The 13,396-nt window shown below is 36.7% G+C and overlaps 1 protein-coding gene across 1 annotated transcript; it reads left to right on the top strand.

The window, feature by feature from the left end:
* The first annotated feature begins 519 nt into the window (after window positions 1-519).
* ppp1cb (protein phosphatase 1, catalytic subunit, beta isozyme) lies at window positions 520-10,235 on the top strand. The gene is made up of 8 exons (XM_067367437.1): window positions 520-604; window positions 6,169-6,300; window positions 6,667-6,897; window positions 7,067-7,171; window positions 7,322-7,393; window positions 8,049-8,200; window positions 8,334-8,468; window positions 8,703-10,235. Exons 1-8 carry the CDS (start codon window positions 532-534, stop codon window positions 8,805-8,807), a joined length of 1,005 nt encoding a protein of 334 aa, XP_067223538.1. The 5' UTR covers window positions 520-531; the 3' UTR covers window positions 8,808-10,235.
* Window positions 10,236-13,396: the final 3,161 nt, after the last annotated feature.

Below are 13,396 nucleotides of genomic sequence, written 5' to 3'. Positions count from 1 at the left end.
TGACTTGTTTTTTTTTTGTTTTTTTTTACCAGTATTTGTTACAGAATAAGAGAATTGCAATATGATTTTATATATATATATATATATATATATATATATATATATATATATATATATAATTTATTTAATTGTTTTTTTTTTTTTTTTTTTTTTTGGTGTTTTGGTGAACTTTTATAATGCTTATGTTCTCTTAAATTCTGTGTCTCGTTTCTCTTCTTCTCTGTTCAAGCTCACACAGTATCATGACCAAATATATTTTATACATATAAAATATAAGTAAAATAACAAATGCCAAGTGTAACCCTACTCTGATTAAAATTCCACATGGAAGGAAAACCAAATACAAAAATAGCAAGACGTTAAACAATAGAAAGTACCATTAACAATTAAGTTGTTTTCAACAGGTCAAAAGTTGGCCTTCAAAGCAATTAAATATTCATGAAAAGGTCATTAATATCGACGTAACTGCTTGTAACTAAGTGAATGACGTCATTGTGACAGCCACCTAGCGGCCGTTGCTGGAAGCTCTGCATGCAGAACTCGGCTCTGAAGATGGCGGAGGGGGAATTAAACGTTGACAGTCTCATTTCTCGTCTTCTTGAAGGTAAGACTTTTGAAAGTGAAAACATGTTAACGTTTACACAAACATACCTGGTAATTAGGTATTTGTCGTGATCTGTTTTTCTGTCGGTGAATGGAAAATTGTGCTCGTAAAGAGAGAGCTAAGCTTCGCGTCTCTGCGCCCTGTTTACAAACACGGCTGCCTGTGGCCCCGAGGTTTGGACAGCCTTCATACCAGCGCTGGGAGTTTCAGATTAGGTCTAACCTTGGATTTATTTTGCGAAGCAGGAATGAGACGCGCGAGGGCCTGCAGTTTATACATCAGTTGTTCAAAGAAACCGAGTAAATGAGAGAGAGGGCAGGACGATGCAGTGTCCGCTGCGTCGTTGACTTCAGGCGAATGTAACCGACGTAATTCTGATTCTCCATTCGACACTATATTTAGTATACACCGTTTCCGTGTACTTCTCATAAACATACTCTTAATTAATGTTATAAGTGCGTTTTCTAAATCCTCTTATTAACGTTACACTGTTTTATAGTAATATTGCACGGAATCGTATTTTTAATGGTACAATGCATGCACTGTGTAACGTACATCGTCACGCTATTCTTTTAGCATAGTTTTTTTTTCTCTTAATAACATTATATTGTATAGAGAACTACAATGAATAATCAAACAATAAATATTCTGATCCAAACGTTATACTATCCTTTTAGTAATGTTACACTGTATTCCCTTTATGACTTTACTTTGTATTCTCCATAGTAACGTTACAGTGTTACAAGGAGAATACAATGCAGTGTGATTTTACTAAAATAATACAGTGTAAAGTTATGAAGAAAATATTTATTGCTTGATTATGAAAATGATTCATTGTATTCCTCTGAGGAACATACTGAATCTTCTTTATAATGAAACACTATATTCTTTTCATATGGTTACACATTATATTCTATTAGTAATGTTACACTGCATTCCAGCCATGGTTCATCTGAATTACCAAAGTATATAAACTGAAACAATAACAATGTGTTCAGCATTATGCAACACATAGCCTATTTTTCAGATTTGCTAGACTATTTTAAGTTGTAAAGTGAGCAGGATATATTAAAATTGAATGCATGGTATCATGAATGATACTGAGCAGGGCAGAGAGTGTGCTCTGAGCCAGTGTTGCCAGATTGGAAATATCCAAGTATCGTACCAAAAGCTCAAAATTATCGTATTTGGAAGAAAATTATCGCACACTAGTCAAACGCACAAAATACAAATCTAGACCAACAACTTTTTTACACAACTTTCGCCTCTCCCCTGTCTCCACCTTTTCAGCACTCATTTTCTAAACTTTAATGCTAAACTGACCTCAGCTTGGAAACAACTGACCCAAGTGCCGCGACAGGAACGTTAACTTGTGCTCGTGAAATAGAGTCATTCTCCATAATGATTGGACGGATCCACAGCTAGATGAATGTGTATAGAAGCCCTATGATTACAACGACCATCATTTGGTGTCACAAAATTCTGAAATTATTGTACATTATGGGATTTTTTTCATTATCGTATAGAGCCCAAAATTATCATACAAAAGCGATAATTATCGTACATCTGGCAACACTGAAAAGTATAAATCTATGAGCGCCACCCTCAGGCTGAATTGCACAAGGACATTAGACCTCTGCCAAAAGTGTCTGCATGTGTTCAGCGATTAGAATATAAAGCTTCCAAACTGTTTATCCTAAACTAGCGCTAAGACCCAGAATCTGCCCTACCTAAATTTATTCAGGACAGGAGCCACTGCTGCATTCTCTTTATGACATTACTTTTGTATTCTCCTTAGTTACAATGAATCCTCATCATAATGGTAATGAAAACTATATATTTTCTCCATAATATTACACTGTACGAACGTTACACTGTATTCTCCTGTACTTTACTGTGTGACTTTTCTAAAGTTTAACTTGGATATAAAGATTAACTTTTTCCTCAGTATGAAGTGAATAAGTTAAATGAAATGCTAATGAATTTCTCTCTGTTAAATTGTATTGTTTCCCGAATCTTAAAATGCACTCGTGTCATAGTGTTACATGTATTATTTTCAGAACATTACATTGAACTTAACGTTCATAATTTTCAAAATATTTTATTACAATCTTCTGAAATCTGGTTTATGGCTGTTTTGCTCAGTAATGATTCTTCCTCTGTAGACTAGATTGTTAGCTTTAGTATGTGCCTTGGCTTTTACTTTTCTGACTTTATAGGTGCTGTAACCATTTACTATCCCATATAGTAGATATTTGTGAGTATTAGTAGAACGACCAATGTTTCTGTCTCAGGACTTCCGTTAGGATCCACCATGGGTTATTTCTGTCCATCTCAGTGACTTCTGTTGCTACACAAACTTCTGCTGTTCACTTACATTTGATAAAGGGAAGCGGCATGGATTATTGCACCACCCTGATAACCGATATGGCCTCGTGCCTGTCCATCTGTCCCAACACCCTCCTGCTGACCCTCACTCAGCAATGCCATCTGTGACCCTAGCGTCCCACTTCTCGGTTCCTCACACTTCGATTTTCATGGTCTCGCAAACACATCTCTGTATGTTTCTCTCATGTTCCATCTGTGTGTCTCGATCACACTGCTCTATCTGTGAAGATCAAGCGGCCTGCTGTTGTACCCACGGTGGTCGGGGAGGGCCGTCTAATGTCTGCCTGTCAGGACTTGGATAATCTTGTGAATTGCTGTAAAATGCTGTAGTGGGAATCAGTTTAGCTTGTCTGTGTCATTTCGTTCTTCTCTATTATGTAATGTGACGCTAACATGATGAACAAGGAATCAGAGCGAGGAATTAGTTTTAAAATTGTAGTCGATTGCTACTTTGAACAAGTTGTTTCTGGCCAGCTCATAATCTAGTTTAGACTGGTCTGGACTGCGGCTTGTCGAACACACACACACACACACATATATACACAATCAAATTTTCCTTATGTTTAGTCATGCTGCAATAACAGGGATATTTCATCAGCTCATAGACGTATACACACACTTCAATCTGTAAAAAAGGCACCATGCTTGCAATCTCATAAAGTGCTCTGCACTTAGACACGCACAGTAGTTGGGGTTACAGCATTCTTTTCAAAGAGTTTTCAACATTTCTGGTGTGTGTGGGTTATTGTGAGGGTGGACGGCCTGAAGACTAAAATGGTTAGTGCTATTATATAACCATAATCATGGCTGTAAGGAAAGAGCACAACTTTTCGTTCTCGGTGACATATATTCTGTCTCTCAGCTATTCTACTTTTTCTCCACACACACACACTTTTCTAATCTGTCATTCTCCCCATCTCAGAGTGAATTATAGCTACAGGTTCTCACATATAGTTTCTCTCCATCGAATGAATTTCTTGGACAAACTGCTCTGCAAAATGGTTGTTTAACAGTAAGACACTTTCAATTGTCAAAGCGGGAACATTCCTGCAGAATTCCAGACACTCTCAAGATTCCCACTCACATAAACAGCTGACAATACTATGTGAGCGGGATATGACATATTAAAATGTTAATTATTCTGATATGTACACTGCTGTTTCGTACACTGGATTTGGCAAGATTTTTAAAATGTTTTTGAAAGCCTCCTTTGCTCACCAAGGCTGCAATTATTTAATCAAAAATACTGTAAAACAGTAATATAGTGAAACATAACTACAATTTTAAAATAATTGTTTTCTATTTTAATATATTTTAAAATGTAATTTCCTGTGATGGTAAAGTTTTTCAGCATCATTACTCCAGTCTTCAGTGTCACATGATCCTTCAGAAATCACTCTATTTTTTTATTCTCAGTTTTGTTTTGTTTTTATAAAGTTGTGCTGCTAAAATTGTGGGATGTTCAAAAGAACAGTATTTATATGAAAAAAATTTTGTAAAAATGTTAAAGTACTTTATATCAATTTAATGCAGTATAAAATTGCTGAATAAAATTATTAATTTCTTAATAACCCCAAACCCTTTTGTTTATATAAAAGTAGTGTAAATCATAAGAATCTTTTAAAAAGAAAACTATCAATTAAAGATTAGTTAAATCAATGTTTATTTTTTTATTTATTTTGTATTTGCCACCATTAAGCCCTGTTTACACGGCCAGCGACTTTGTTGCTGTATGTCGCTCGTCTGCTGTCATATCTTTAGAAAATGCAATCACAAATGATATATAAACAAAGATATTTTAATTTGACTAGGAATTAGATTTAAAAGAATTAAAAGTAGCATTCTGCTGTTGCAGAGTGTTGTGATATAAACTACAGCAGTGCTCAGTGCATTAAATCATTAACCAGTTCAGCGAATAGCGATCGATAAATCAGTGAATTAAACTCACTCATATACTGTCAAATATCACTAAAAGCGTCATTCAAATTTGATATATAATCAATTTTCTTGTCCCTAACAATCAACAATGCAGTGGAAACTGTAATATGAACTGCAGCAGTGCTGAACTGCTCACTGCATCATTTAATTAACACAAAATATCAATGCAAGAAACAAACTTACTAAGACTGCCGATAGTTTCTTTTCCAGGCATTATTTTATTAAATCTATGTATGTGGTTACTGTCGAATCATATAAAACAGTGAAATTGCTCTGGAACTCTGTCTTGCCTGCACTCGAGACAGTAACGTGAGCTCCTCTGACAGTCTTCACTCCAATTGTTTGTCGCTCACGAAATACGCTGCTCATTTGCATAAAGTTACATTTCTGAACCTTTGTCATGTGACTCGCATCGCTTGACACGTCTACATTCTGTACGCCAACGCTCACTGTCGCCGGAAGTCACCAGCCCTCCATTGAAAATGAATGGGATCATGTCTATTTGTCGCTGCGTGTCGCTGGCGGTGTGAACGGGGCTTTAGACCTTGATTGGATAAAGGTGTCAGGTGTCATTGTCAGCCTGACATCTTGTACAGCAAGACTTTTGATTATTGACAAAGCCCACTTTGCAGCCTGTTCTGGCCCACTTAGACAGGAAGAGACCTGTCTGACCAACATATTAAGTTACCAGCCATGGTTTTAAATGTTTATAGCGCTTATCTGAAATGCTACCGTAAACCGGTGTGAAAAAAGAAACTTATTTAATATAAATAAAATAATAAGGACCGATCCCCCCTCCCCCAGTCATAACTCAGAAAACAAACCAAAAATATAGTTCTTCTCATAGATATCTAGTTACATCCCTTGTGCAAAATTCTGAATATCTTCCAAAGATTTGATGTTGCAGTCCAAACTTTGCCAAATCCATTTGCTAGTTCTTCCTCTGAAGTGCTCATGCAGCACTTTATAAACATGCCTTTTGTTTCCAAGGAGTAAAAATTCAATAAATCATATCAGAGCAAAAAAGATTAGTCTGTTTGCCAAATTGAGAGTGTCTATTTTTGTGTGCAATATGCTGTAGTGAATGACTGTATGGTACGTGTGCCGATTTGTGAATTGAGTGATTAGAAAATCACACATTTGACCCAGTTATTGAGGCTACAGTAAAGTCGTTACACTTATGGATTAGAAATCAATGTTAACCAGATGTTAACTGATTTTGATGTCTATTGTTTCAGTGCGAGGATGTCGTCCAGGGAAGATCGTTCAGATGACGGAAGCAGAAGTTCGAGGACTCTGCATTAAATCTCGAGAGATCTTCCTCAGCCAGCCCATCCTGCTGGAGTTGGAGGCTCCACTTAAAATCTGTGGTAGGTTAGATACTCTCTTTCTCCAGAGCAGGGAACATTTCTACCATTTTAATTACATCCCTTCCCCTCTATCTCTCAAGGTTTTGGAAATCTGAGTGTAAGTAGAGCAGGATATAAATATGAATGTAATGAGGATAGGTTTGAGGTCATTTCTCTTCTCTCTATGGCACACCTGAGACCCCTGTGTGTGTGTGTGCCAGAGTCATTAACCTGAATTTTGGGTGTTAAGATCTTTTGACCATTTTTTTTCTTTTTTTTTTTTTTCTTTTTTTTTCTTTTCTTGACTTGAAGCCTAATTTAACTTAATCCATGTAACTTTATTGATTTATGATGTCAATCATATAAACTCTCTCTCTCTGTCTCTAGGTGACATCCATGGGCAGTACACAGATCTGTTGAGGTTGTTTGAATATGGTGGTTTTCCACCAGAGGCAAACTATCTCTTTCTGGGTGATTATGTGGACCGAGGGAAACAGTCTTTGGAGACCATCTGCCTCCTACTGGCCTATAAGATCAAATACCCTGAGAATTTCTTCCTCCTGAGGGGAAATCATGAGTGCGCCTCCATCAACCGTATCTACGGCTTCTATGATGAGTGTGAGCATCTGAGCACATATATACATGCATATATAAACACATCAAGCATTAACACACACCCACACCAGACAATTTGAAATCTATTGATTGATTTTCTCACCCACTGAACAAACATTCAGGACATGCATAATGCTGTATTGTTATGAATATGTACATTTGTCTGTCGTAGGCAAGCGCAGGTTCAACATAAAACTCTGGAAGACATTCACAGACTGCTTCAACTGCCTCCCAATCGCTGCCATCATAGATGAGAAGATTTTCTGTTGCCATGGAGGTGAGAACGAGTGAACAAATGATGGATAGTTTTATAGAAGTGACTCTTGGCTGATAAAATAGGGCAAATGAGTCTAAAAATAATAATGCATGCTCTTTGTGACACTTATTTTCTGACTGATTTTTTTTGTCTTTTGTGTCCATCTTCTAGGTCTCTCTCCTGATCTGCAGTCAATGGAACAGATACGTCGGATTATGCGACCAACTGATGTCCCAGATACAGGTGTGTGTGTGTACGCGCATGTGACAAATTAGTGTCAGTTCCACCTAAAATCTGACAGCCTTGACGATGAATAATCCTCTTTTTTTATTAAAAATATTCATATATATTTATTAAAAACATTTTCATTTTTTTTTAGTACATTTTGTGATATAAATTTAGCATTTCCTACAAATAAATTGTATTATATTTTACAATTATATTTGCCATAGTTTTATTTTTTTATTTTAGTATTATTTATATACTATTAAATATATTTAATATATATTTTTTTGAAGTAGCTTTTATTTTTATATTTTAAATTTTAATTTGTTTAATTTTTATTAATGTGCTTTTGTCATTTGTTTTTATTATTATTTCAATTAGGTGCCAAGGCAAGATTTTTTTTTTAGTTTCAGTTTTTCATGTAGTATTTATATTTTATTTTATATTTATTTTAATTAACAAAAATATTTTTAATAAAAGTTTTAGTTATTGAAAATAACCCTTATCTGCTCTAGATGTTGGTACTTGTATTCGCCATTAAAAACATTTTATTACATTTATATTTAATATTGGTTGAGCACTAATAAAAACATTATTTAAACAACCAACAGAACTTTATTATAAATTCAAGAAGATGGGATGAAATATTATCACAGACGCATTTGTCTTGCAGGGTTGCTGTGTGATTTGCTGTGGTCGGACCCAGATAAGGACGTTCAGGGATGGGGGGAGAACGATCGTGGCGTTTCATTCACTTTCGGTGCCGATGTAGTCAGCAAATTCCTGAACCGCCACGATCTGGACCTAATCTGCAGGGCACATCAGGTAGCAGTTCATTTCAACCAATCAGTATCCACTATCCATGTGGCAACTTCGAATAATTGTTGTTGAGGTGGGTTATGACTTCTATATGTAGGATGTGTTTTAGTTTGTGCAGTGAGTGTGTCATGTTTTGCAGGTTGTTGAAGATGGTTATGAGTTCTTTGCAAAGCGTCAGCTGGTCACTCTGTTCTCAGCGCCAAATTACTGCGGGGAGTTTGACAATGCCGGTGGAATGATGAGTGTGGATGAGTCACTCATGTGCTCTTTTCAGGTGTGTCATCATCCACACACACATTCACACACACATTTCTTTTTTTTAAAAAAACACAGTTTATATTTTTAAGCCATTTGGTTTACAATAACACGGGAAGTGTCCTCGTTAACCATGTTTACATTGTAATACCCATGTCATTAAACACATTTGTGTCCTCATATACCATATATACCAGAACACACACACATTGTACATACACAATGCACTCACACACTCTATTTTCTTTCTCAGATACTGAAGCCATCAGAAAAGAAGGCAAAGTATCAGTACGGTGGGGTCAACTCAGGGCGACCTGTGACCCCACCCCGTACGGCCCAAGCCCCCAAGAAGAGGTGAGCGGCTTGCCACCCAGAACCACACCCTCCATCCCCCAACCTTCGGAAAACTACCCCATCTGGGGCAACTTTACTTTCCCAATTCCCCTCTAAAATCTCTCTACTCGCCCTGCCAAACTTCTTTCTCTTTTCTTAATATTTGTGTACAGAAATTTTGCTGTGACCAGTCGAATTCTCTTTTCTTTTGCTCTGCTTGTTTGTTTATTGGTATTTTATTAACATGAGTAATAATAATAATACCGCTTTGGGAAACAACTGTTCTATGAAGAACCCAGAGCAAAACACACTCATTCTCTTACGCAAAGATCTCAGTAGTGTCCTGATATATAAGCATTTTATTAAACCTTAATTCAGTACTCTTTGATTATTGAACATTAATGTTGATTCATAAAGAAAGAGTGACGATTGTAAGTATTGAAGTTTGTTGTGTATTTCGCTACACTCTGATGTTTCAAGACCAGAGGCTTTCACACACACTTAACTCTGTCAGGGTGCTTGATCACAGGTCAGCAGACACTTAACATGAACACGGACACAATCCATGGTCAGTAAACTAGGTCAGCATGAACAAAGCTGGAAAAGGGATTTTAACTCGGATACCGTGACACGCACACATTTGCACAGCTGCATTTACAAACGGCATTGCATGTTCTGTTTTCATAATACCTCTGGGATTTACAGCAAAACTCTATAGACCTTTGTTTAACGTGCTGTTATTATGTCTTATGATAGTAATAATTCAGGAGAAAAGTGTCACGGCATAACACTTCTTTGCATGACCCATGTACACGTCAGTAATAACCCGTCTGAGGCAATGTAATCCACCAGTCATTTTCTCATTGGATAACAAAACAACTGACACAAATAGTCCAAGTAGAAGATGTTGATTCAATATTAAAGAATTGCACTTGTTTGAAGTTCCCCAACATCATTTAGAAGGTTAAAACTGATTCTATTGGATTTGTTTAACAACTTGTTACCTAAAATTGTAGCACATGTGAATAAACAATGCCTTTCTGTGAGGGTTGCATTTTCTCACGTTGATATTCACCTGTCATAATTCATTATTTTTAATGTTTTTATTTAGTGTGTTGCTGTTTACTTCTCCTTAATTTATTTCCAAATGTCGGGAAAGCTATCAAAGTGTTCTAAAAGCAGTTCATGAGTTTTGTATAAGTGGGCTTCAAACTTAATAAATGGAAGAAAACTCTCTGCCTCCTCTGTGTTTGTGTCCCTTAGCAACCGTATAAATACCAGGCTAATTAAAGTGGTGCAGACCAAAGTTCTGGATGTTATTCAACCAATTTTTTCCAAGTGTTACATTAAAATAAGCAGCTCTGTAACTTGCCAGTGCTGGAAAATGTGGACAAGGACAATCCGTGGTCTGTTGTCATGGCTACTCCAGCCCTGCTGGGTCAGGATCTATTTCAATGCAACCAAAAGCAGACAATGAGCTGAAATTGTTTTCAGCTGATTGAAGTACCATCTGAAATTTCACATGATTGATTCGTTTAATGACTTGGAATAAATGTGTTTAATCGATCAAATCGCAGTCCTGGCTCTGCTGCTTTTTTGTGCATATAAAACTGAAGTAATCTGGACTTTGTGTTTTACATTTATATTTTACATATATGGTTTCCATCCAAGTAGGACATGTTCAATCAGATTTTAGGGATATTTTCCTGACTTTGAATTGAGGACGCAAACAGGATGCAATTCAGATGAATGTAATTAAAATGAAATTCATGTAACTACATTTTTTTAACTTTTGTCAAGACAAAATCTTTGAAATTTTAAGGTTTATAGACCTTAAGGTTTGGTCACATTAACCATTGCTGAAATTTCATCTGATGGATTTCCTTTGGCAAAGAAATTTCCCATAATATTGTAATTCCAACTATATCTTTCCTATGTGCCGTTATCATAGTTGTGGTCTTGCCTATTCTCATATAATTAAAATGATTATTAAAACTTTATTAGTTACCATCAATGTTGGGGGTAACGCACTACAAGTAACCTGAGTTACATAATCAGATTACTTTTTTCAAGTAACTAGTAAAGGAAACATCTGTAATAACTATATTAAATTACACAAATATAGTTTATGTATGTAATCTCACTTTATTAACCAATGTCTTTGCTGCTGACCTTCAATGATATCATATAAACAATCCTAATAAGCAAAAATTACTTTAGATTAGATTTAGAAATGAGAGTGTTGAACTTCCTTCTCCTGTATCCTGTTCTTATTCTTCCAGAATAGCAGCACAGCTGAAAGGTTTGTTTGAGCTGCGCCCTCTACTGTACAGGCTTAAATATGCATTTCCTTCAGCCATGGGATTATTCATTTCACTTTTGGTGTGAAAGGGCCTTAACATTTACCAGAAATAGAAATTTTTTGTTGTTATTAAAAAACAAACAAGCAAGCCCAGGGGAGAAAAAGTAACACAAAAGTAATGTAACGCATTACTTTTCATAAAAAAGTACTACACCTTTACAGAGTTTACATTGCTAGTAAAAGTTGAGCCAATTCATCAATGTTGCATTTTGCTCGACTCGAGATTAGTTGGGTTTTAGTTTAGTTCATTATTAGTGTTTGATCAAAAGGGTATAATCTTGTTTCAGGACCAATAAAAGGTCAGCTGGTCAAGGAACATGTCTTGCCTGGCAACATTTCAATGACCAGCAAGACTAAAGACTGTCAATGCTAAAAATGGGGACCTATAATGCCCCTTTTACAAGATGTAATATAAGTCTCTGGTGTCCTCAGAATGTATCTGTGAAGTTTCAGCTCAAAATACCCCACAGATCTTTTATTGTAGCTTGTCAAATTTGCCCCTATTTAGGTGTGAGCAAAAACATGCTGTTTTGTGTGTGTCCCTTTAAATGCAAATGAACTGTTGCTCTCTGCAGCTTTACAAAAGTGGGCGGAGCTTTAACAGCTTCGGTTGCTCAACAACAGCAAAAAAGAACAAAGGTGAACAACAAAGCTGGAGAATCTCACGCAGCCAAAATGACAATTGTCAGTAACGGTGTTCATCCTTACATTGTTCAAACCGGATTCGGACACTGATGGAGAGACTCGGGAAGAAGTTACAACTTTTAGAATTGCTGTGGAGTTGATTCAACTCATCGACTAGCATGTGCCGTCATGTTAATCTTTTGTCCAAATCCAGCGTTGAATTGACCCTCGTTTGTGAAGCAGTCCGGCATAAAATGACGGCATGGCAGCAACACTTTACTACAACAACTCTTCCTCTTCTCTAAAGCAGCCCAGCATGGCCTCACCCCCTTTGTTGTGTGTGTTCTCGGGGGCAGGGTTTATGTAAATTTTAGGGTTAGTGATGTCACTAACCCAGGAAGAAGCTTGTTGTAGTCCCTACCAGTCGTTTTTTGTAGTCCTTAAACAGTTTATTGTAGTCCTTTGCATTGAACTTTTAGCGTTGTAACTTTGCAGAAGTTGTTTATGTTTTAACAGCAACATTACACACTAACTAAAGTTAAAGAAGTAAAATCATTATCAACAACACCTTTAAACACAAGCCTTCTTCATTTTCCATACAAAAACATGCAAGTCTCAGTGAGGTTGCAGTAAAGGTAAGGTTTTGTCTATCACCACGCTTTTTCAGCACATCCATCAGTGTGGGCCACCTTCTCCACCCCCGCAGGAGATGTTATCCAGGTCCAGATTGTGTTCACTGCCTTCCTGAGTGGAACATTAAAGAGGCAGCCACACAGAAGGAGGCAGGGCAGGACCACATGCAGTTCCGCCATGAGCCAGACAAACAGCAGGAAGAGGCCGGCTGTCAGCAGCTGGAGTGCGACTCTGCCTGCAAGGATCTCACGCAGCCAACAGCTCAAATGGCTGTTTCTCAGCAACTGAACCAGCCAGCAGTCCCTGACCCTGTTCTGTGAGGTGAAGGAGATTGATCAGTGACAGGCCCAGTCTGGAGCTCCTAATACATGTTTCTTTATTACCTTTTGGTCTCGAGATGAAAGCTGAGATCTGTTAGATGTCTTCATGGAGACCTCATTGGCTTCTGGTGAAATTCTTCTCTTAGCACAATCTGTTCTTATTTGAACTCTCTTCTCCATGATCAGGTTTCCTAACGTTAAAGGGCAATTCCACGCAAAGGTCATCTTTACTATGAAAAAAAAAAGTTTTAACCAAAAGAACAAAACCCTTTTTAAATTGTCCATTTAGGTCTGTAATATACTGTATTAATGTGCTCTAACAGAAATTTTAAGAAAATTGCCTTGTTTATCCACAATATATGTGGTAAGTAACAATGCTTAAATTAAATTTTCAACCAACCATATTTCATGCTTTCAAAAAAGGGATCAAAGACCCCATTTTTTAAACTTTAATTTTAGCAGTAAGCATTGTGTAGAAAGATGGATACATGCCTGAGAAATAAATACACTCATTTAGTCATAACAGCACTGCCTGATGAATTTATAAGGGCTAGAATAAAGAGGTCAGGACGCTTCAGTGCTCTGTCACGTCCGTAACGTTTTAATGATTAAGTTTATGTCATATAACAATTATAAATGCAAATAACTTGAAACTTTATATGCAAAGCTAAATTA

The sequence above is a fragment of the Chanodichthys erythropterus genome, chromosome 18, assembly GCF_024489055.1.
Source record: "Chanodichthys erythropterus isolate Z2021 chromosome 18, ASM2448905v1, whole genome shotgun sequence".
Taxonomy (NCBI): domain Eukaryota; kingdom Metazoa; phylum Chordata; class Actinopteri; order Cypriniformes; family Xenocyprididae; genus Chanodichthys; species Chanodichthys erythropterus.
The sequence above is the reverse complement of the archived record's forward strand: the minus strand, read 5'-3'. Positions and strand labels throughout refer to the sequence as shown.